Source organism: Schistocerca serialis, chromosome 9 (assembly GCF_023864345.2).
Source record: "Schistocerca serialis cubense isolate TAMUIC-IGC-003099 chromosome 9, iqSchSeri2.2, whole genome shotgun sequence".
Classification (NCBI taxonomy): Eukaryota; Metazoa; Arthropoda; class Insecta; order Orthoptera; family Acrididae; genus Schistocerca; species Schistocerca serialis.
The window spans coordinates 287222280-287247672 of record NC_064646.1 but is presented as its reverse complement, the minus strand read 5'-3'; the positions used below and the strand labels follow the sequence as shown (position 1 = coordinate 287247672).

At 37.3% G+C, this 25393-nt stretch overlaps 1 protein-coding gene across 1 annotated transcript in view; it reads left to right on the top strand.

Annotated features, from left to right (window-relative positions):
- Positions 1–25393, top strand: part of LOC126419763 (cubilin-like) — a 753686-nt gene that overhangs the window by 393653 nt on the left and 334640 nt on the right. The window contains exons 36-41 of the mRNA XM_050086938.1: positions 1680–1787; positions 9572–9799; positions 15837–16021; positions 17109–17319; positions 18292–18501; positions 21284–21442. Of these exons, the coding sequence (XP_049942895.1) occupies positions 1680–1787; positions 9572–9799; positions 15837–16021; positions 17109–17319; positions 18292–18501; positions 21284–21442 (1101 nt within the window). The remainder of the gene's footprint in view (positions 1–1679; positions 1788–9571; positions 9800–15836; positions 16022–17108; positions 17320–18291; positions 18502–21283; positions 21443–25393) is intronic.

The following is a 25393-nucleotide window of genomic DNA, read 5'->3' as shown; positions in this document are numbered from 1 at the left end:
GTTCCTGAAAATGTCATTGTTAAGCACTAATTCGCTGATAACATGTTATTATAATAGTTAGGTGTGAGTAATGCAAACAGGAAATAAATGGAAACCCAATGGTGAAGACAAGTTATTCCCGAAACTAACTTGGGGAGAATAAAATAGTGTTTCCATCAAGGCAGACTCACAAATCCTTTACTGTTTTTTGCAGAAAAGAATCTATCAGGGGAATAGCTTAAGTGTGTAATAGTTGATGTTCCATTGTTTATCTCCTGCACCAACAAAATTCACTCGCAAATAGAAAGTCATGTCAAGGCAATCTAATATTATCCACCTTAAGGATTGGAGGTAGTGTTGTTAAGATTAATCATTGTCATTGTTTACCACGTAACAGACGAATATGAGGAATGTTATCCACAACTACCTGATTTGGGAGTCAACCTCCCATCATTCGGTTGTATGTGTTCCACTCTTCATACATGTGCACTTAAAAAGCACAAAATACACATGAAATAAAATAATTGAACCTACTTGAACATAGTGGGGTGAAGACTTTATGTCCAAAAATTATTATTGTTTTTTATTTCATGACTATATTGTAATTTTCTGAAGTGTGTTTGTATGAAGGGTTGAAAGCAGATAGTCAGATGATGGGAGCTTGACTTCCAAAATGTGGAGCTGTGGATAAGAGTCCTCACATTTTTGTGTAGTATGCTAAATAATGGTATTGATAATAGGGCAAATTTGAAGGTGGCTAAGACACACTGTTATAATTAGACATATATTACATATAACCAACATATCAAAAAGAAAATTATATACAGGCCCTAGAACTGGTTGATGAGTTTTTGTAATTAGGGCAGTTGAAGGTAATACTTGATGAACAAAAAGTGCAAGAAACAAAAGAGTAAAGATATTAATAAAGTGATTGCTTTTTGTAAACTAAGTAGGAGTTTCAAATCTTAACCTTCAATGTATTAGAAAAGAAAAGTTTACTGTCAGTATGTATTAGCAGTCTTGACTAACAGCAGTGAGACATGCACTTTTTATGTGGAAACCATTCAATAGCTGATGATTGCTCTGGGAACAGATGGGAATTATTGGAAGAGGCAGAAATCCAAACAAATGAATTAGGGGAGACAACTCAAGTGGAAGACGTAACTACAACTGTGATGACAATGAAATGGAGGTTAGCAGTACTTGTAGACAGGTAAAAGGAGTGTAGGTGGGCCAAGACAGCTCTTTGCTGAATTCCAAGAGATTAGAAAAGAGTGAGACACAACGTAAAGGAAGGTTTGTAGATGACATTATAAATCTTACAGAACAACTCAAATGCTAGAGATGATAAGAAACAGTAAGCTTTAGATGAGGCATTTATCTAGCAGTGACTGTCAAATGGCTGCTGCTGCTGCTGCTGATGATGATGATGATGATGATTATGTGCGAAGAAAATTTGTAGAAAGACAGAGAGTCAGCAGTGACAGCATTGGATAAATATTAGGACAAAATTATGAATATTGGTTCAGAATTAATATGCCTGAGGCAAAGATAAAAGATAGATTACAAAATTAAACTTGTTTCAGTAGTAGAGTTACTAGAAATACAAATAATAATTCTTTTTTGTATTGTATGTGACTTCATCACTGTTTATTCATCAGCTGTCACATTTTATCTGTAATTGATCCATTTTGTTTCAGCCTGTGGTGGAGATTTGACATCTGAGTCTGGATCCTTTGCAACTCCTGGCTACCCAGGCAGCTATCCTCTTGATGTAGAGTGTGTATGGTCTATCAGGACTTCACCAGGTATGTCCTCAGTGACATTTCAGTGCCAGTCACATGTTTGTGCTGTATGTACATAGGACAATAGTTATGAACTGATGTTAAATTTGCATAAATTTGTATGAGGACCTTCCTGAATGTTACTTGTGCTCAGGTGAACAAGTAAGAGTGTAACTTAATTAAAAAATTTGACCTCCCTCTTCTGCATCTGAGTGTTTAATGTGAATTTGCTCTGCTTAATAGTGCCTGGTATTCATAACAAACATAAAACGAGGCCGAACAATCATTCACTGGCAGATTAGCAAGCAGAAGCAACACATACTATACAACAACTTGTGATAAACACTAATCTACTCAAACTGGTAACTGTCCTAATTACTTGTAGAATAGTTTATATGACGTGTTCAATAACTAACAGGAATTTTGTTATGTCATATATGTATTAGTCTAACGTACACATTTCTTTTTCATCACCATGTTGGTAAACATGGCAGAGAAGTATCTGTACAGTGATGACCTTAGCAGATAATTAGTGTGTTATCATGTAGCACAAAGGATATAAGTATTTTGATGGTATTGGTGATGATTTATTTTGTATAAAAATAGATTTGAGAGTTTGATATAAATTCTGTTCTAAAAATGCAGTAGAGTGCAATAAATTTTTAGAAATGTTAATTATTGCTATTGGTGAGTTTGCTGCGTGTAAAACAAAGGTTTATAAATGGTATAAGCTTTTAGAAGAAGGCTGTAAAGGCTGAAATTGATGAGTACCGTGGGCACCCCAGCACAACATTAGCCAATGAAATCATGGAAAAAATGAAAGAAGTGATTATGAATTATCACCCATGTGACAAAATTTATTCCAATAGCGTTAAATTTCTAACAAAAATGGCAGTGAATGCAACTTGCTCATGAGTCACAAGGTGAAGCGAACATTAATGCATAAACATATCATAGTAGGTGATGAAATGTGCGTTTCCTAACATGACATCCAAACTAAGGCTCAATCATCCCAGTGGAAGCATTCTGGATTGCAAAGACTGATAAAATTTTGATAAATGTTGTCAAATCTGAAGATTATGCTCACTATGTTCTTCAGTGTTAATGGCATAGTGCATCATGAGTTCTCACCACAAGGTTGAAGGATCAAAAAGGAGTACAACCTACAAGTTCCATGACATTTGAATGAATCAGTCTGGAAAAAAATGCCTTATTTAGTTGTGAAACAATTTGTGGCTTTTTACCTGTTCACACTTCGGTGCTTGTTCATGAATTTTTGAACAAAAACAATACTGTAATGCTGTTCCACCCTCCATATTCTCCAGAAACGGCCACATTGACCTTTTTATGTTCCCAGAAATAAAAAAAACATAAAGGCCCATAATTTTACAAGCATACATGAAATTAAAAATGCAGGGCAAAATTGCATTCCAGTAGTGTTTCGGGGATTATAAAAAGTGCTGCTATAAGCATATGATATCCTATGGGGCATATTTAGGTGGGAATATCATGGATTTAGATGAATACATAAATTTCTATACAAAAAACAAAAATTCCCCTTTTTTTAACATACCTCGTATATATAAATAATGAAAAAACAGCTACTTTGAAAATTGCCACAGCTTTTCTTCCTGTATATTCAACCACTGTTTATCTAATACTTCAAAGCATTTAAGTAACTTTACACAAACCACTATCAACTGTCTATATACTGCAAAATAAGGATCTGTCTGATACAAAGGTTAAGAGTTACACAGAATATACATTTTGAGTCACAAGTATTTTGGTAAATTGTAGAAGGATTTTAAATATTTGAAGATTTTTAACTTCCTGCCTGATGTCTACTGGTGAACTATTATAGACGTTTGCAAAATAATATAATACTACCTGCTGAACCTTAGAGAGCAATGCATAGTCTACATGGAAATTATTTCTGCTTCTAGTATTGTGGCATATTTTTGAGTTTACCCATATTCCTAATCGGTAAACATTTGATTACTCTTTCTCTTAACCAGAAATACTGCACTATTAAGAGAAAAAAAAAGGAAGACGTGTCTTGAAGATGTTATCCGAATAGGATAAAAGCCAGTAGATGTGATGTAATAATACAGACAATCAAATTATTAAAATTTCAGAAAAAGTTGATGATTTACTCAAGAGAAAGAGCTTCACATATTGAGCAAGTCAGTAATGCATTGGCCCGCCTGTGCCCCTTAAGCAAGCAATTACTTGGCTTGGCACAGGTTGATAGAGTTGCTAGGTCCATTCCTGAGTGATATGCCAAATTTTGTCCAATTGGCATGTTAGATTGTCAAAATCCTGAGATGGTTGGAGAGACATGCCCATAATGCTCCAAACATTCTCATTTGGGAGAGATTTGGTGATCTAGCTGGCCAAGGTATGGTTTGGCCTGAAATTTCATAGACTGGAGTAGAACTGTCTTCCGTGACAAGTTCTGCTTTGATTTGAGCCATGGTAATCAGCAGAAACATTTCTGGAGACACTTCAGACAGCAATGGGATATCAACCTGACTGGCACCTGCCATACAGCCCGACAACCAAGAGTGATGGTCTGGGGTGCACCATAGTAGACAACTACAGCACTACAAGGAGAACTGCCTTCTGTGAAGTCATTGAAACTACAATGACACAGTGATTACAGCAATAATTTTCTCACCATTTTCTGCCATAATATTTTATCTAATTATGTTTTACACTGTTTTCTTTCATTATATGTGTGAAATCCCAACTCAACTTGTGTATAGTGTTTTTTGTTAGTCTAACCATTATTGCGGAGTAACATCATTTCATGTAGTCTTCGTGGACATTATTCTTGGAATGTGCCTCATTTGTTGACAATAAATGTCATTAGTAAAGGTTACACCTCGGAGAAGCGATTCATAGCACACCACACTGTCACCATTTCACCAGATGCCTAACATTATCTTTTGTGGTTGAGAGCAGGTATTTGTATTAGGACTTGCTGCTATATTTGGACTCAACCATTCCTTTCTTGTTCCTTACATTAGCATAAAGACATCATTTCTCATCACCAGTAAGGGATAGGAATGGTTGGTATTTGCAAAAATATTAGAAACTGTTATGAAAGATAGGCTAATGAATTATTTAAATAAATACAACTTACTGTCTGTTGACCAGTTTGGATTTCGATCAGGGAAAAGCACAGAATCAGCAACAGCACACCTCACAAAACACGTTCTAGAAGCATTAGATAAAGAGAACTACACAACTGGTATATTTCTTGATCTGACTAAAGCATTTGATACAGTAGATCACAACATATTGTTAAATAAGTTAGATGACCTGGGAATAAAGGGAGTTGTGAAAAAGTGGTTACAGTCATATCTAAAAAATAGAAAACAGATAACTGAAATCTCACATATTTCAAGTTGCTCAAACTATATTGTAAAGTATACTTCAGACCCAAATTATGTAAATATAGGTGTCCCACAGGGTAGTGTCCTTGGCCCAATACTATTTCTCATTTACATAAATGACTTCCCACAGAACATCAAGCATGGACAAACAATATTGTTTGCAGATGACTCAAATGTTCTAATCAGTGACAAATCACCAGATGCACTGAAAGAAAAAGCCGAACAAACACTAAACAGTGTACGTGAGTGGGCATCCAATAATAAACTAACACTAAATTTTAAAAAAACAAATGCTGTTAACTTCTATGTCTGCAAAAAACCACACTATAACAACTTTAAGTTAAACGATGAAACTATAGAATGTGTAGACTACACAAAATTTCTTGGTATGCATGTTGACAGTCAGTTAAAGTGGGAAGAACATATTAAAATACTTAGTAACAGAATCGCTACAGCATGCTATGCTCTTAGAATTCTGAATGCAGTGTGTGATACTACATGTGTCAGATATTTTTCTTATATTCACTCTGTTATTACCTATGGAATAATATTTTGGGGAATCAACAGTAAAAATATTCAAATAGTTTTCAAATTACAGAAAAGAGCAATTCGTATAATAACCAAGAGTGGCAGTAGGGCTCACTGCCTTGAACATTTCCAAAAGCTGGAAATCTTAACTGTCCCCTGTGAATACATTTTTCAAAGTATCATGTATGTAAAAAAAAATATTGACTGCTATATGAAAGTTCTTTAGTACACAGCTATGAAACTAGAAACCAATACAATCTACATCTAGAGAGGAAAAATAAAGTTATAACTCAGCAGAACTTGTTGTACAATTCTGTTAAATTATATAATAAATTATCCCAAAAAATAAAAGATATTGACACAATTGGACAGTTCAAAACAAAACTAAAAACTTTTTTTATTAAATAAAAGTTATTACACAGTAATGGACCATCTGAATTAAAACATGTAGTGTAATTAAAGTAGCCTGCATTGTAATACATGAGGAAATAATTATAATATGAAATCCAGAATTGTACAGTACTATAAGAAAATTACAAATTACATAAGGATATAAAACTAATTTAAGATACCTCAAAAATGTGTGTAAATTCTAATTTTATGTGTATAATTGTAGGTATATTGTATTGTATATGATTTTGCTGACAAAATCCACACAATGTAAATTGTTACATGGATTAATAAAGAAATTAATCAATCAAAATGAGCCAGTTGATGACAAGCAAGCAGAGATACATGTATGGCCACCCGCTGATTTTTGTGATTTTGGCTTACACTATTCAGTACCAATACACCTAATTTTCGAATTTTCCCATTGCATTGAAGGTCTTCCTGAATGTGGGGAATCACTAATGTCAATACAATCCTCCTTGATATGGGAATACCTTTTTCTTGCCATGCTCTGTTCATTGATATTAACCCCATACATGGCACAAATGTTCTCCATTGCTGTCACTCTTCTCTTGAACGCAAACAGAAGAATATGTCAGAAATGTTCCAATTTCTCCACTTGGCACTCCATTTTCTAATGTACACATCTCCACTTACTGTCTCCAAATGACAAAATGATAATGTCTTAATTCAAATAGCAACAGTGAACTACAAATAAAAAAATGACAGTTGATAAATAAACCCATAGCAACCAGAATCTCAACATGCAAAATAAAAATGGTACAATCTTATTCTTTAACCTAATATCATACAGTTAAATTTAATTTTGTGACATTCTTTTGAAGATCTGTAGATCTACTATACTCAATAAAACTGGTTATTCATAATTTATTTCATCATTAATTCATCCAGGGATCACTTTACAGTGACTTAAGATTCCTCTTCATAGTACACCAGAAATAAATAGCTCTAATATACATAACGCAGAATATGTATGTTTATGAGGATAAGACAGGTGGTTGACTGTGGCGTTACTTAAGGGACCATCCCAGTATTGGTCTAAAATGCATTAGGAAAACCACAGGTAATCTGCATCAAAATGGCCTGATGCAGCAAAGTCCATCCTCCTAAATATGGAGTCACTGCCTCAACAACTGCACTGCTTCCATCAGTTAGTCCCTACTGTACAATGCTGTCTTGATCATATGCAATTTGCACTAAATACCTTATAATAAGAACTTAGTTTTGCACTGCACGCACCATGGAGACCTGCTTGTGACTCCCGGACCATGAAGATAAATGTCTCCATGTCTGCCATTCAGTTTGTCTGGAGAACTGAGTCAGCATCACCCTCCCTCATAAGTGAGAAGCGGAGCACAGAAGAATGACCAGAAAATATTATCATGCACTATAAGTCCTGGCAGATTTGTTTGTAAAAGAACAATGTAATTACATATTTTAATGTGAGAGGATATTGTAGTTGCCCCCTTTCATTATTAACTCCTACTCTTGAGTCCTATAATGTATCTTTAACTGTGTAGTGTGCATTACTTATGAAGTAAGTTTTAGCTGCCTTTTGAAGTAGATGTATTTTAGTAATCTTTTTGATCTCCTTTGGCAGTTTATAATGCAATTTTATTCCATGGTAGTGTTTTGTTGTTTGTATTTCCTTGGTAAATGCAAGTCCAGACTACCTCTTGTTCCATGATTACATATAGAACTATAAGTGAAATACTTATTAATGTTTCCCTGATATGTATAATAGGTTGATAGATGCACTTACTTGGTGCAGTAAGGATACTCAGTGGAAAATCCAGGATGGAATGTAACAATATTATGAGAAAGAAAGTTGCTACGCACCATATAGTGGAGACACTTGAGTCTCACAATTAAAGCTTTTGGGCCATTAAGGCCTTCGTCTGCAATAGATACACATATACACACACACACACACACACACACACACACACACACACACAAATGCAACTAACACACACTCAGTTTTATAAATAGTTCTTAACAGGGAGCCTGACTACTACTTTTAATTATTCTTACTGCTCTTTTCTGCAGTTTGAAAACTGTGTACAAATTTTGCACATTTTATCCCCAGAAATGAATCCTATAACTGAGATATGAGAGCATGTAGGAACAGTATGCCACCGCTAGACACTGGCTGTTAGAACACTAAGAGCATATCGTGATGGTGACATTGTTTTTGCCAGTATCTTCATATGCTCATTCCGTGTTAACTGACAGTCAGTGTTCGTCACTAAGAACTTTGTACATGTTACACAATCTATAGTTTTATCATGCACGCTTGAAGTAAGAGAGTTGTTTTCCCTCATTGTGCTGAAGTGCATGCTTTTTGTTTTCTTTATGTTCAGTGTTGATTTACTGCACACTGCGGCATTAGGAGTTATGTTGTTTTGTCAATGACTGTGTGGAAAGTTGTGTCTGCTACTAAGGAAGGGTTAAATTTAATGAAAAATTTAAAACAGTTATAGCATATAGCAGAAGAATTCATATAAACAATAACATTTTTCAGTATTTTAAAATGTAAAGCACAAATAAATTACAGAATTGACAATAGGTCGGCATAAAGTAAAATTGGTATTGCAAGGGTTAAGAACAGAATTGGGTCCAGTACACTACCCTAGAGATAACTATTTTTATAAGTTTTCTGTCTTATAGTTATTTTACTAAAAACTCATCATCAGCAGACTATTGCACTCTAGTTTCCCAGTAAGGCAGAAGCCACTCGTTTGCTGTTCTTCGTATACCTAATGCCTCTAGTTTATTTAATAGTATTACATGGTTAAAAGTCTTGGACAAGTCTAATAATATGCCTTTAACACAGTCATTCTTGTCAAGAGCTTCAAGTACCTCTTTTGTGAGCTCTGTTATCCACAGAGACCCAGAGGACATACCCACGAGTTATGATAATTGACCGAAGTGTGCTTCCAATGTGTAGCTGTATCGTCTTCATTTAGACTGAAAATTTAAATTTACAAATTCTCCAGATGAAGAATATATTAAGCCCTAATACTGTTTTATTCAGAATAGTTTCTCTTTTCTGGCACCAATCTTTTACAAAGTTAATCTAATTTCACCCTATTCAGATAGGCCAATAGACGCTTTTCTTTTATGTCAGTGAGTGTAAGGATAAAGAGAACGAGTGGGGGGGGGGGGGGGGGGGGGGGGTTAAATACTATTATTATTCCTTGACTATGACCAATATTATGTAGCCAGAACACAAGGAATGTTTGTCCAGTGTATTACAATGTTTTAGGTATGTTCATAACTTTGCAACAATGTCCTCATGGGTATAGTGTAGCAAATAATATAGAAATATGGTAATGGCAGTTTTTTGATTTTTATTTTGGTAGTTTATTTTCACATCAATGAGTGCCAAATTGAAACAAGCTTTATTATGCCCAACAGCATAGAACCTGTCCATATGTAACTAACAACTACTGGTAAACTGTTTTTCAGGAAATAGTGCTATTGTGACATTTTCTCAGTTCTCACTTGGCGGTAGTAACTGTGATGAAGACTATGTTGAAGTACGCCGAGAGAGTGGTGGTGGTCCACTTATGGGCTTATATTGTAGTGACTCACCGCTACCATCTAATCTGACTGCTGCACACAGTATCTGGGTGAAGTTCCGTAGTGGGACAGCTGGCCCACCAGGATCGGGCTTTTTGGCTTCTTATCAACTGTGTATGTACATTTTGTATTACTTTGGATTCATGTGTTATAGGTGTTTTATGCAATGGAATGCCTGAATAAAATCTTCTCATTGTATAAGACATGCTTACTTCATATAAAGCACTCAATAGGTTTCAATAGCTGTCTCTGTCATTGGCATCAAGAGTACAAAGCCACTTACATAGGTGCAATAGTGGGCTTCAAATATCAATTGAAAGCAAAGATGGACACTTGACACTTGTAGGGAGGTGGAGCAACAATTTCAGATGTGGCACTGACCTCTCGCACCTCCACTGGACCCAAGGTGGCCCAGAGCTGCTATAAACTGCATAACTTGCCTTCCCGTGCATGTGCCACTTTGTGCAGTTGTGGTAGGTCCCAGTTCTGGAAAGTCCCAGACCTGCTATCACACCTACATCAGAGGCACACTGTGCCAGTCCAGAGAGTCATTGGTTTTTTACTCCTGGTGACTATGACAGTAGCAGCTTTCAAAAGCCTGAGTATTTTATTGGAAATTATGCAACTACTAAACCGAGAAGTTTTTATTCACTTTGAATCCATGTTATGCCAGCATACATTTCTGAGTATTATGCTTAAATAAAACTATTTAAAAGTAAGTTTGATCTTGCATTGGCTACAGATTTTAGGTTATGTGTTGCACTATCTAATTTCTATTAACAGAGAGAGTGTGTGAAAAAAAGATGTGTAAGAGTAATTATGATCATATTAAAAAAAAATTGCCTTGTAATGATAAGGTGTGCAAATCTGTCATAACAGCAGTTCCACATCTGAAATAGCCGTCATCTTCCTCAACAGAGCGAATGCATTACATATATTGCATTTAACTCAGTGCTGTTTTACACAATCAGTTCCTCTTGAATCATCAGAGGTGGCTTCTTTACTTTGAATGTATAACTATTTTTTATATTGAAGAGGGAGCATACTTTGTAAGTAGCAGAAGTGTGGTTTGCAGGATACCAAAGTGAGCTCCTCAATTAAAACAGAATACACAAACTGTAGGTATCAGCAGATGCTTACCAACAGTTTCAGTCCAAAAGATTACAGAAATATTTGCTGGTGAACTCAATTGAACAGTTAATGAGGATATGACTTTCAGGGTGTATACACCTTGGGACAACCAAGAAATCCGGGAAAAACGTGGGAATTTTTCCGAATTCTGAGAATTTTTCATTATTTTGGTTTTCAGTTAAATTTTTGTAATTGTGACTGGTAAGAACTGATACTCTATAAAAAAGGATATTACTGTATCCTGTTGCTCCAGAATAACACTGCAGCAATAAAATGTGAAGGAGAGAAAAAAATAAATAAATAAAACTTTAGTTGCAAAGGAAATGTGCCATTTACAGCAACAAAACTTCATGCACACATAAGTGTCTGCCAACAACAAAATGTGTCAAAGGCTGTAGGACAAAGACTATGTAATACTACGTAACAATGAACTACTTCTGATGAACATGGCATCACAGTTGTTTACATTCGGTTTGTTTGAACAGTTGCCAGCAGGCTCATACGCATGCAAAGTTCAGTCGCATATGAACAGTAACTTCTCCTGCTTCTGACTACTTGAAGCCAGATGCTACCTGGAAAAATTTTTCTGGTGCACCCAACCTGCCAGATTCATGCAGAGCAGTCTGAGTTGTTGTGAATGGGAAGAGGGTTAGTCTTCACATGGCCCATGTTTATATTTAGTGATTTTTTTTGTTTCCTCTTCATTTACAGCTCCCACATAAAATGAAAACAACATGGATTTCTGTGGCTATCAAGTAAATTAAAATAAATCACATAATTACAGAAGGCTGAAATATATTATTCATTTCAGTTTTCTGATTTTATATCACTTTGATGTTTTTGGCTGTCAAGCATTAATTGCCTTATAGAACAATGAAGTTATTTTTGTCAGTTTGCTAAAGAAATTTGGGTTTTATTACTCTTTTCCGCTGAAGCTGTAAATTTATCTGAAACAAAGTGTTTCATTCCACACTATTGCCAGTTCCAACTGTTCGCTGAATTTCAAGTCGACAGTTTCATCTTTGATACATACGGCATTATGCCATAATAAAGAACCAAACATGAGATAGTATAGGACTGGTACTCCAAGAAAATTTACATCCCAAAAACCACACAGAAAAGCTTAATATCAGATTAGGATCTTTTTCATTGTGTATCTGGATACACGAATTTGCACTTCAAGCTGAATTATGAACTTTAATATAGCTTACAAAATTCTGTTGCTCATGGAGTATCCTCTTTTATGATTTTGTGTAAGATCTCATAATGTATAGTATGTATGAACATACAGGCTTCCTACACCACCATACCAGCACATGTGCATTAACCCCTGTTGTCTGCTTCTCTCTGCCAACTGCTGAAATGAACCTATTTCTAACAGGTCTCAAGAAAATATTGTGAATGGTGGTTTGAAAAGAGTCACTTTCAAAGTAAATTTCCTTTTACGCAAGATGAATTATGTTACATGTGAGAATATGAGATGAATTCCTTAAATCACAGAGAATTTGATTCTCGTTTGAAACTAAGTACTTTGAGGGTCAGCCAATTAGACAGATTTCGAGCCAAAAAGACCAGACATTTAAGTCATTATTTTCAATTTTACTGGCACAGTTGTGTGATGTATCTTAAAATGCAACAATTTCAAAGAAAGACTAATATTATGTGTGAAAGCTTAGCTTCTCGTGTAGCTTATTAATCTTCGAGATCAATATTGTATGTGAAAGTATAGCTTTTCTTGTAGCTACCCCATATATATTAATTTATACCATTAACTTTTCCTTAACAGTGATGTTACTATTGGCTTAGTACATCAAGTGGCCTATACTCTGAATATCTGCTGCCACCGGTTGGTGAGATCATGTGACATGAGCTATGATCAGCTTACAAAAGGGCATCACAGTCTTGATGTCAGTGCTTCGGAAACTAATGTGCTGTGTTTGGTGGTGGTGGAATTAAAATTTATAGTTTCGTAATACAAAAATATGCAGCATATCATAATACCAAAATATGCAGTGTACAGTCCAATTTTTTTGTAAAGTACCAGGAATTTCTATGCTGGTGTATAAAACGGTAGCCATTCAAAGGATTGTTAAGCTTTATAGTTTTGGGAGTAGCTGCGGTCTGAGATGGCTTTCAGGGTCCGCGCAACTCCCCTTCCCCTCTTCCCTCGGGCATGGGTGTGTGTTTTGTCCTTAGTTTTAGTTAGATTAAGTAGTGCGTAAGCTTAGAGACTGATGACCTTAGCAGTTTGGTCCCATAAGACATTACGGCAAATTTCCAATTTTTATAGTTCTGTGGGAAAGTAAAGTGTCACCTAACATGGAAAAAGTGTATTTTCACCCGGGAAAAAGTGTATTTTTTAACTGGAAAATCAGGGAAAAATCCAGGATTTTTTTTTCCTTATCCACATATAATGTTGACTTTGTCTTGTATTGAAGTTTTGCATGAAACAGATCTAATCAGTTAACGTAATGTCTCTGGAAAAGTGAGGACAAGAGATACTACGTTAAAGAAGCTTCTGGATAAATTGAACTCGGAGAGTTAAGTCTTTTAGGCCAATCTTTTGCAGTTTGCGTAGCAGCTGATTTTGTTCCACAATGTTCATGATACATAAATTTTTCTTGTAGTTGTACTATACATCGTGACACCTATGAATGAGAATGATTCATAGGCAAATACCTCGGCCATATTTTCTTGAAACTCATGTTTTCACGTTGTACTGTATTCAATGTACTGAGGATGATAAGATTGCATTTCTTCAAGCTGATGATGAAGTGAAACAAGTGTACTGTGTAGATAATATATGACTGGAAAATGTTGTTGATAGACAAGCAAAGCATATTTGACATGTGATGTTTGAAGTTTTCAGGATTGCAGCTGGATTATGTTGACTTTTTTGACTTTATGTTGACTTTTGGCTGACAACCATCCAGCCATTTTAAGGTGGAGTGTCCACCACTGGAGACTGCTAGTACACAGTGTTGGCTTTATAGCTAAAATTGGTGTGGAGACGCATGCACATTGGCGGTCTTCACGGGAACATCGTCTATTGCAATTTGCGCTCTCTGCAAATACTGTTCCATCTGTGGCACGGGTGCATGCATAAAAAGGAAACTACATGCGTGCCCTCTGTCGGAATGCATGCTCCCAGTGCTAAAAACGTCAGATGAGGAAAATGTTTTCTCTCAGAAGAAATTAAAGATCTCATTGGGTCCCAAGCCTTGTCCAATAGAAGGCCACCGTCACGATTTACAAGAGTTTGTGCTAGACGCATTTCCACTGATTCTTTTATTACTGAGTCCCTAGAGGATCTCACTGAGGTCAAGATTTTTGTGGCAGAATAGTCCATAGAGTGTCCTGTGGCAATACAATGCTCAGCTACAACTGACTTACTGGTCAGCAGAAGGCAAGTGTGGTGCTCATGTTCAATGCACCTTTACTGTATTGTGCATATCGTCTGACGTACGTTAGCTTTGCCACACTGACAAGAAATTTTGTAAATTCTCGCCTTCAACAGTCCCATATCATCCTTTACCGGAACAAGAAGAGTGCTAATCTTCATCAGTGGCCGAGAGAGGGTGGACATATAGTTTCACCTTTATGCATGGGCCTGCATGCTATAGATGGAACAGTATTTGCAGAGGGTGTCGAATTTGATGGACTCCTCCTGTGATGGCTACTAATGCGCATGCATTTCTGCACCAATTTCCTCTATAAAGCTGACACTGTGAACTAGTTGTCTCCAGTGGCAGACACCCACTGAAGATGGCTGGATGGTTGCCAGCCGAAATATTGTGGCAAGAAGTCAACATGTTCCAGCTGCAATCACGAGGTCTCATAGAACATGTTTGACATTTTTTGGAGCATCTCTGTAACACAGCGTTATTTGGGGGTGCTCAGTCAATTAAACAATTCCAGTAGGTGATTGCTAGTAACTGCTTATGCAATCAACAATGTGAATATATGCGGGATAGAGGTGTGGGTAAAAATACTTTTACTTAGTTGACAGTTGCAAATATTCTAACTTTATTCATGAGACAATTTGCAAACTTTCTCTGGAGTATTAGTAGAAGCTGCTGTAGGGATGATGGAAGCAAGCTGCATCCAACACTGAGACTGTTATAGAGAAAGAAGAGAGATGGAAGGATATAGTCACTCTTTCTTCATGAAGTACTGCTACTGCGCTTGTACTTCATTGTTTGTACCAAGCATCTACCATCAGTGAGGATAAAGAGCTTTCTCTCATGAAAAGAGTTAGAAGTGGTACTTGAAAGAGACCAGTAACTCCTTCACCACACATTTCCCAAGCATAACACAATAAAATGAAGTGTGGCATTGCATAGTGGCTAAATACAGTGATGTTGCACACAGCATTGATTGATTACTGAAGTCAACAGTAGCTGGACATAAAACACTTCTGGTTCAAAGTCTTCCAGCTTTTACCAGTTCACCACTAAGGAGGCAATCACTTAATATGACATTTGCTAATTTCAAACAGGGGTGTGTAATTCCAAATCAGGACATTGAAAGATATTACTTATTTCATAGCAAATGACTTCTGTGACACCTGTAATCCCTCATTTGTTACAAAGGACCTGTCTAATACTGTAGAATGTAAGACATTGTACATTATTGGTATTCATATTTTATACTCTTAAAACTAACATTGTAAAAAGTTTTCACATTATTTCTTATTGTAACTATGAATTTCACAATGTAAGGTGTAAATCTGTTTACATCAACCTCCAATACGCTATCTAACATTCTATGTGAAAGAGTGTGACACAAACATTTTTAATTTTTGAACCTCACATGAAAATGTTTGTTAATATTGGGTAGACAGTGACAGATAAAGGGATGTAATGTGTACCATATGTCCAGTAAGTGTAGTAATTGATATAAGTTCTATACTGTCCTACTAGTCGTAAGTCATTGACTTTAAAGGTAAAATACAGTGTTAGCATACACTTTGTACAAAATGTATGATTGGCACCTTATTTAAAGTTTAAATTTATTTCAGTGCACGGTAACAACTTGGAAGGACCATCAGGACAGCTGGCATCTCCACTCTATCCTCAACCATATACAAAACTAGGTGTATTCAATTGGAGAATCACTGTTGACTTTAACCATGTTATTACCCTGACATTCAAGAATTTTTTCATCCCAACATATTTTGGTGGCTGTTTGTATTCCTCATTGACAGTGAGTTTTCTAACCTTTCTGCAGTTTATAAAATATTACATTTTATTCTGTTTTGTGTAAAATCAGCTTTGTAATTATTTAAAGAACTTATACATTTTGTTTTGCAAAGATTATGTAAATACTTAGTAACAACATTACATAAAACTTGAATATGGTTTAGCTAGGCCACTAGTAGGTAGGATCTTTTACTTAGATTATAGGCAGTATGATTTGTTTTGACTATGAGAATTTTCAACCATTAAATCTAATCTGTATTAACTGAGAATGGTAGTTTCATGTATTCTGTTTTTTCTCACTCCCATTTGAGCAGTTAACAGTGTGCACAATGTAGTTTCTATTGAGGACTGTGCTACTGAAACAAATTTCATTTAGATTTTATTTAATACATTAGTCTTAAATCATTTACCTTGTTTGAAGTTTTTGTGTGCCAATTTCATGAATTTGAAATTCCTCTGTGTAGCTTGAATTTTTTTTCTTTTTTTCAAGCACACAGTTTAATGGAGGACCAGTTTTTTGGGGGGTTTTATTTCATTAAGAAATAAAAGACATCGAAATCAAATGCTATTAAGTCTATATAGTAGTTGAACATGGGAGCTAATCATTCCGTAGGTACTCTGGTAAGAAGAAAGAAGATATAGTGTGTAATAATAGCAAGTGTTGCCTTTGTGGTGGTAATTTAAATGTCCACATTCTGTATATGATGTGAGAACTATGGTTATGAGAACTTAAATAAATTTTGAAACCTGAATAGTGACTGGGTGCCGCAGATTCTTCCCAGTGACTTCTATTTTGCATTAGAAGAAATACTCAACACATTGAATCATGGATAATTGATACTGAAATATCTAACGCTGATATAACAGTGTGTGATCAATTACAGAGATTCAGTGTGGTGTTGTCAAATACGTAGTTAGGCCTCACTTATAATATTTACCTTAAAACTACACCCACTTATGCAACTACATAAATCCTGTACCTTTGGATATTATGTTTGTGTTGAATGCTTAAAAGGGTTTATACTTGAACTGTGTCTTTCTTCAGTTTGTTATTACAGCAAATACTAAAATGGTCCATATGTGTGTCCTAGGTGTTTGATGGTTACGATGAGACTGCACCTACACACACACAGTTCTGTGGTGGTAGAGCTCCAGAGTCATTTACTTCAACATCAAATATTATCTATATTGTGCTGACAACTCATGGTTCTCGTGAAGGGGCCTATTTTCTTCTTGAATGGCTACAGGTCGAGCAAGTAACACAGATCCCTGATTACTTAGCTCCACCTGTTAATGCAAGTGGTAAGCAGCATGCTTAAAGCAAACTCTTTGGACTAAATATTTCTTTTCTTCCAGTTGTCTTAACTGTGGTTCCTAGGTAAATGAATGTGATACACTTTTTCATAGCCTACATTCCTTGAGTCTTTCACTTTTACTTGGTATACATTTTGGGATATTAGCCCATATGTTAATAACTGAAAACCTACACTATATAATAAAATACTGTTTTAAAACATAAGACATTGACAATCTATGTGCTTTGAATTATTTGCTTTTATTATGAAATATTATATTGATATGTCTAGTAACGTGTGTGAACCTTGAAAACTAGGATGATTAGGTCATGTGATGATATGATGGACTTGTATGTCTTGTGTGAAGTAAGATGTAGAAAATATTGTAAAACAAAGTATACAGTGTAAGCTTCAGTCATGTATGTTAGGGAAGATGTATCGGATGAAGAGGAATATGTGGTAGACCATTGTGACAAGGGAAACTTCCATGCAGAAAATGTACAGTTATTATGAGGACAGATCACCACATACCTTAAAGATGAAATGCTGGATGCTAGAGGCTTTTTCTGTTTGTGGATGACTCCCTAAGCCTGGCTAAGCACATATTCGATGAGAGAGAATAGTGAGAGATCAGAAGAATTAGTGTGTCTTCAGTCATTACCTTTAGATTATAGTTTAGAATGAATAGAAAGTAGATAACTTCATCTTTTTAATTTTACATTTTGAATGTATATTGATATTTTTAAAGAAAATGAGTGCTTTTATTTTCACACATAACGTTAAACATTACAATTCGATGAGAGAGAATAGTGAGAGATCAGAAGAATTAGTGTGTCTTCAGTCATTACCTTTAGATTATAGTTTAGAATGAATAGAAAGTAGATAACTTCATCTTTTTAATTTTACATTTTGAATGTATATTGATATTTTTAAAGAAAATGAGTGCTTTTATTTTCACACATAACGTTAAACATTACAGGTTGTGGAAGCACCACTCAGCTTGGAGACACATTTAATACTTCACAAGTGAACATCTCATCACCAAATTTTGGGTCCGGATATGAACCAATGGACTGTGTATGGATATTTGAGACACCCCCTACCAGCCATGTAGCTGTCAAAATCAGGACTCTTGATGTACGCTCATTTTCCAATTGGTGTCACAGTGCTAAAGTTCAGATATTTAGTGGTAAGTAGACAATAAATATTGAGTTTGTATTGCTCTTGCCTCCAGCACTACTATAAAAATGATTTATTACATATTAATGAAATTCTTGAAAAACACAATCCTCGCGGATGCCCAAGATCAGTTTGGAAACACTAAGAATATGACTAGTGATGTCTAAAACTACATGCACCGAAATTGTTTGAGACTTGAGTTTGCTACTTGACATTTTAGGCCACAAAGTTCTGCATTGGAGCCACAGCACTAAAATGGTTTACCTCAGACCTGATCAAATTAAGAGAGAAAGTAGGAGTAAAACATGAGCTAAATGTTAATACTAGGACATATTTCTTGGATACAAGGTAAAAAATAAAAGAAACATCTCTCAAGGACCAGCGTTTCAACCAGTCCATTTCCTCTTGTACATAAATGTAGATCTGGACACAGTTGTTTGCAAATGACAGCATTCTGAAATTTATGCTTAAAGGGATACATGCAACATCAGTGAGACACTGAAGTTTCAGTAGAATTACACCTTTGGTAGAAACAGAATTTTTTGGCTTGTGACATGCCTGTGATTTCTTATACAAATTCCGAATGAACATTCAGAAGTTAGGAACTTTGTTCAAAACATTCACATTGTTATTACTGATGTTATATCCTGTCTTGTAAAGATAATTAAATGAATTGTTTTTTCTGTTTCAAGTGACGGATTTCTATCAGATAATAAATATATTATAAGTGTTAAAATTTAATCCATTTTTCTCAGTGCATCTTAACTAGGCTTCATTATCGTGCTAGCATTCCTATCAGAGAGGACCATTTCTGCTTTATCAATACAACATGGGAGGTCATTTGTACTTATCAAGAATATGAGTACCTTGAAACTCATAATCTTTTTTCTCCAAAAGGATGTTGTGATTTAGCAGCTGGACAATTGAGCGAGATACAAAAACAAGCTAGTAGATGATGATGAGCGTTTGGCGTCATTGGCCGGGAGGCCCCTCGCGGGGCAGGTCCGGCCGCCATATCGCAGGTCTTATTACATTCGGCGCCACATTGGGCGACCTGCACGCCGGATGGGGATGAAATGATGATGAACACAACACAACACCCAGTCCCTGAGCGGAGAAAATCTCCGACCCAGCCGGGAATCGAACCCGGGCCCAGAGGACGGCAATCCGTCACGCTGACCACTCAGCTACTGGGGCGGACAGCTAGTAGATAAAATGTTGTCATTTAGATATTGTAAAATAGTTCATTTAGATGACTTGTTCATTGGGAAAGCCCTCCTGCAATACTGTGTATGACTGACTGAGAATCCCATTTTTTCAAATATCCTCATCCAGTCACAAGTTTGTATTTTTCCTAAAGCCTTTTCTTACGAAGACATCAAATAATAGCATATTTAGTTACGAAAGATGCCTTGGGAAGTAGATATTTTGTTTGAAACATTATCAACAGAGAGATTTCTTAAGTTTAAGAGACAATTATTTTCCTGAATTCTCTGGAAAGAGTAGGAATAATGTCAAATTGATCAAAATTATGATGTACTGATTCTCACAAATACTGGTAATGCAAAGATTTTTTTCTTTTTTGTGCTGACTGTTGAGTGTCTCTATTATTAATGTACAGATAAACAGCTGTATGTTACCTATTATTTGATTTATTTTGACCGATTTTGGTCATCAGAAGCAAGCTTCCTCATATATTGATTACCCTAGTGGAAAGACATTCAAGCTTTAAAGCACAGCTCAGTACCATTATCAACACGAAGTTGTGTAAGATATATCAGCGATCTTTGATATGTTTAGGAAGTGATTGTTGAAGTGGGTTTTGCATGTGTACTGTCGTGAATCAATTGTTCATTTCTGTAATTACTAAATCATATTATTCTTTGACAAACTTTCGGTTTCTATCTGAACATTGCCAATTTTGTAATTTTATTTGTAGGAATTTTAATTTATGAAATAATATGCAGTCATTTTGATTTTTTGATAATTCCTGTAACTACAAAGTTACTTTGCCAGCATATCAGAAGAGTTCAGAGTATAGGGAAAATTCAACAAAACACATCAGACAAATATTAATTAACATCACATCAAAAGTTAAATTGTTAGAGAAAATGTCTGAACTTTTTTATGTTGAAACAGAAGTCTGACAAGAAGACTGACATCCTCCTGACTGTCCTTTCTTGTGTTACATACTGTAACTGGAACCTGGGACAGAGAAGTTAAAGAAATAATTATTGGCACATGATTTTAAAAAATTGCATTGGTTGGTTGTCACAGATAATTTAGATCTCTCCTGTAATAGGAAAGAAGCAATTCATTTTGTTCATTTTGCTAAAAAAAACAAAATGCATTTAAAATGGGACTCCCTAAATCTCATACATGCAACATGCAACATCAGTACATAGAGGTATAGAGGGATCTTTTCGGTATCTCCGTGGAAGATATGTAGTGAATACAATTGGGTAAATAAATAGCTCTGGGGCTTGAATTAATATACTTAGCAGAAACCTTTCAACCCTCAAGGTTAAATCATGAAGTAAACAAACACTGTATCTGTAAATTGATCTGATCTGGAGCAGATATGAAACACTGATACTATTGAATGCAGAACTAATACACTGCAACATATTAATCAAACTGCAAGCATTATTCACCAAGGAAATGCTGATAATTCACAAGTGCTGCAGTCTGGCTGTGTGTGATTTTATGATATAAAAAGCTTGAAGTATATAAGTGTAAACTGTAATGAAAATATTGATAGATTGGCATTCAAACAAATTTTTTCATGACAGGAAAACTTGGAACACAAGACTGGACTCTTCTGGTAGAGACTTGTTTAAGCAATGCATCATCTCTTGGATACATCCATGGTTCCAGCCTTGTTAAAGTTGTCTTCCACGCAGATTACAGGTCACGTGAACACGCTGGTTTTTCAGCTACTGTCTATAGAGGTATGTACCAATGTTCCTACAATCATTTTCCATTTCTTATATATATCTCTTAGTATGTAACTAATATTAATTTTAATTTGTGCTGTTGGGTACATTTTTGTTTAAGTTATGTGCTCCATGACTAGTTTAGTGCATAGTACAATTTCTTCACACTCTCTGTGAGACTCTGTATATCAAAGGGTTTTGTACAGCTGTCATTCTTAATAGTACAAGCCTTTCACATCCCAGGTTCTGTCATCCTGTATGTGTTTTCCTTCTGTCTTAGGACATGACTAGTTAGTTAGTCACTTAATGGTGTGCCTTTAAGTGTTCAGTCAGGTTGTTGATTCCATTTTCTGTACAATGTTTTGATGACCAACCAGTTTGGTTGGAGTCTAGGCAGTGAGTGCATGTAGTACCATAGCTCACAGCATCTTAAGAAGAAGTCTCTAGTGGGGTCCAGGCAGCTGGTATACATAACCACACAGTTTGCAGCACCTGAAGAAGACAACTGGGTTGGTTGTCAAAATATTATGTAGGAAAATGGAATCAACAACATGGCTGGACATACGAAAAAGCACTATAGCACTATCAATAACTCTGAGAAAAATTGAGAGATTACATCACTTAATTATGAGGGGAGGATCTGGGTAAGCTCTGTTATAAGAAAGAGTGGCTTCTAAGCACACCTATCTTCCTAAAAAGATGTCAGGATGAAAAAGTAACTATGTTGGCAAAATCAAACATAGTATGAACATACCAGCAGTCAATAGTATTATGCATCCTGTAAGCCTGTCACTAGTATGAGAGAGAATTCATGACACCCGATGAATGCTAGATGTTACACAAAAGTAGTGCAGAAAAGTTTGAGATAAGAACCAGGGGACAGCAGAGTAATTAATCTCACTGACAAGGGTGTAGTGAAGATCTTTGCTAAATGGCTAATTTTTGTACCTGCTCCAAAAGTGCTACAAATAGTAGATAGGACCAGTTTTACATAGCATGTTGCAGGTTCCCTCCACTGGAAGCAGCAGAAGACATTCACCTTGATGCTTGCAGAACACTTACTAAAACACAAACCTTAAGATATATCATCTTCAAGAAAGAGCATGTAGCACATAGAAGAAGATTTTTCACCTTTTTTTTAATGACATTGCTTACAGAAAAATATACATGATTCTATCAATAAATCAAGAGGAGGATAATGATCTGCTCAGTGTGTCCTACTAGCCACATAACATCATTAAAAGTCTTAGAACGCAATTAGTTGTGCCAACATGACTGTTGGGCTTCCTACCATACACAAGGAAGGCATTCCTCTAATATCAAATTTTTAATAATTGTGTGCTTGCATATTGGTTGCCAAATATCTGAAATGTGTTCTCAAAAAATATGTGGGGACGTGTGAACATGACATTTACCATTCTGCTCACTTTGTACACTACCTAAGTCAGTTGCAGCTCTGTGATATGGATATTATGGTCATTTTTGATTTGGTTTCCATCGTTATAAGAGTTCAGTATTCTAAATGCTCTAAACTAATTAAGGGAAAGTTTAATGATTTTTTTCACTAAACATTTTAAGCATGTTCTCACATCAAATTATTTCTCGTTTAATGGAAACCGATGACTTATCAATGGTAGTCCATTATTGTCTGTCGTGGTGTCATAGAAAATCTATACACAGAACATTAAGCAAATTCTGTAGATGTTATAACCTTTAATCACCAATAATTGCGTGGATATTCAAACACACTCACTTAGAAACAATAGCTCGTTACATGATAACAACTCAGTATCTCTTATTCAACTGCCGTGCTGTGACATGCGGCCGGCGCCGTTCGTAGCTAGGTGGCTCTCCCGTGCTCAGCCGAGTTGCGGAGCGCCTCTATCGCCGTTTGCGCGTACTGTTGTGGTGGCACTGTTAAATGTCATGGCACTGTCCCAACACTTTTCCCCCCTTGAAAAAAAAAACACTCACTTCCTTGGAGACATGGACAGTGCGGAGACATCCATGGCCCCTTGTGAGGCCCCAAGAAGATCCCGCGGAGAGACACGAGAGTATGGTCGAAAATGTCCAGGATGGAAGCTGGTGCGTGGAACGTGCCTCCTGGACAAGATGATGGGTGAAAACTCCGGAGCAGCATCCATAGGTGTCGTGGACCTGGGCATGTGCTCCAGGGAGATGGGTCCCGGAGAAAGCGGCGTCGCGACTGGGGCCGGTTCCAGCATACTTGGAAGCGGTAGCAACGTCGGCTGCATCAACACGTATGGTAGATCGGCAGCAGTGACAGGATTGGCTTCTCGGGCTGGTGGAGGCGAAGGAAGGGGCGGTGGCACAAGCGTGGGCACCACTCGTGGGCACATCTGGTCGTAATGGGGAACAACCATGCCATCGTCCATACATATTTCACAAAGCCGGCGGCCGCGAAGAGCCTAGACCACACCTGGAATCCATTTAGGGCAAGATCCACACCCTCATGCCCACACGTCGGCGCCCACTGAGTATTCTCCCACGCTAGGGGACACAGCACAAGGCCTGACAGGGTGAAGCAGGTGCAGTAGAGTGAGCGGTTGGCGGCCATGCAAGAGTTCAGCAGGGCTGTGATCACCCAGAGGCGTGAAGCGATAAGAACTCAGAAATTGCAGCAGAGCGTCATCTGTGGAAAAATCACTAAGGAATTTTTTCATCTGGCTTTTGAAAGTGCGTACAAGGTGCTCGACCTCCCCATTCGATTGCGGATGAAAGGGCGGAGCTGTAACATGATGAATCCCTTGTCCAGTACAAAAATCACAGAAGGCCTGCGAGGAGAACTGAGGGCCATTGTCCGTGACGATCATGGATGGAAGACCTTCTAGCGCGAAGATTTTGGACAAAGCCAGCGTCGTCACCGCAGTGGTGGGCGACGGACATCGAACAACAAACGGAAACTTCGAGAAGGTGTCAATCAACAGTAGCCAATAAGTACCAAGGAAGGGGCAGGCAAAGTCAGCGTGCACCCGTTCCCATGGCTGCACCGGATCAGGCCATGGAGAGGGCATAGTACGAGGTGCAGCCAGTTGTTGAGCACACTGACCACATGCAGCAACCATGTGGGTGATGTCCGAATCAATACCGGGCCAATAAACGTGCCTGCGGGCCAGGGACTTAGTCCGAGAAATACCCCAATGGCCTTCATGCAACAGTTTGAGAACATCTTTGCGAAGAGAGGCTGGCACCATGACCCATGGCGATGCGCCATCCGTGGCCAGAAGAACAACACCATCACAAACCGACAGACGAAGGCGCAAGGCATGGTAGTTGCGAAGGGGATCCGATGCCCGGCCCTTGGTCCTGTCTGGCCAACCCCGTTGAACAAAACCGATCACCTGACACAGGACCGGGTCCCGCGCAGTAGCCGACGCGACCTGCGAACCTGTAAGTGGAAAACCCTCGACCGCACGACGTTCTTCCTCATCAATGTGGAAACAGAGTTGTTCATCACCATCGAAAACCGGGTCGGGGCCCATCGGCAATCGCGACAATGTGTCAGCATTGGCATGCTGGGCCGTGGGGCGATAGTGAATCTCATAGTGAAAACGAGACAAGTATAAGGCCCAACGATGCAGGCGGTGAGCTGCCTTATCCGGAAGTGACGCCGATGGGCTGAACAGAGAGACCAGCGGCTTGTGGTCGGTGATGAGGTGAAACTTAGAACCATACAAAAAAACGCTGAACTTTTTTAGAGCATAAATGATAGCGAGCACCTCCTTTTCGATTTGAGAGTAACGCCATTGCGCATCGTTGAGGGTCTTGGAAGCATAGGCAGTGGGTTGTTCCGACCCATCCTCATACCGATGGGCGAGAACAGCCCCTAGGCCATACTGTGACGCATCAGTCGCCAGAACCAAGTGCTGACCCGGACGGAATGTGGCAAGACAAGGCGCCGACTGCAAATGAGCCTTCAGGTGGACAAAAGCCTGCTCACACTCG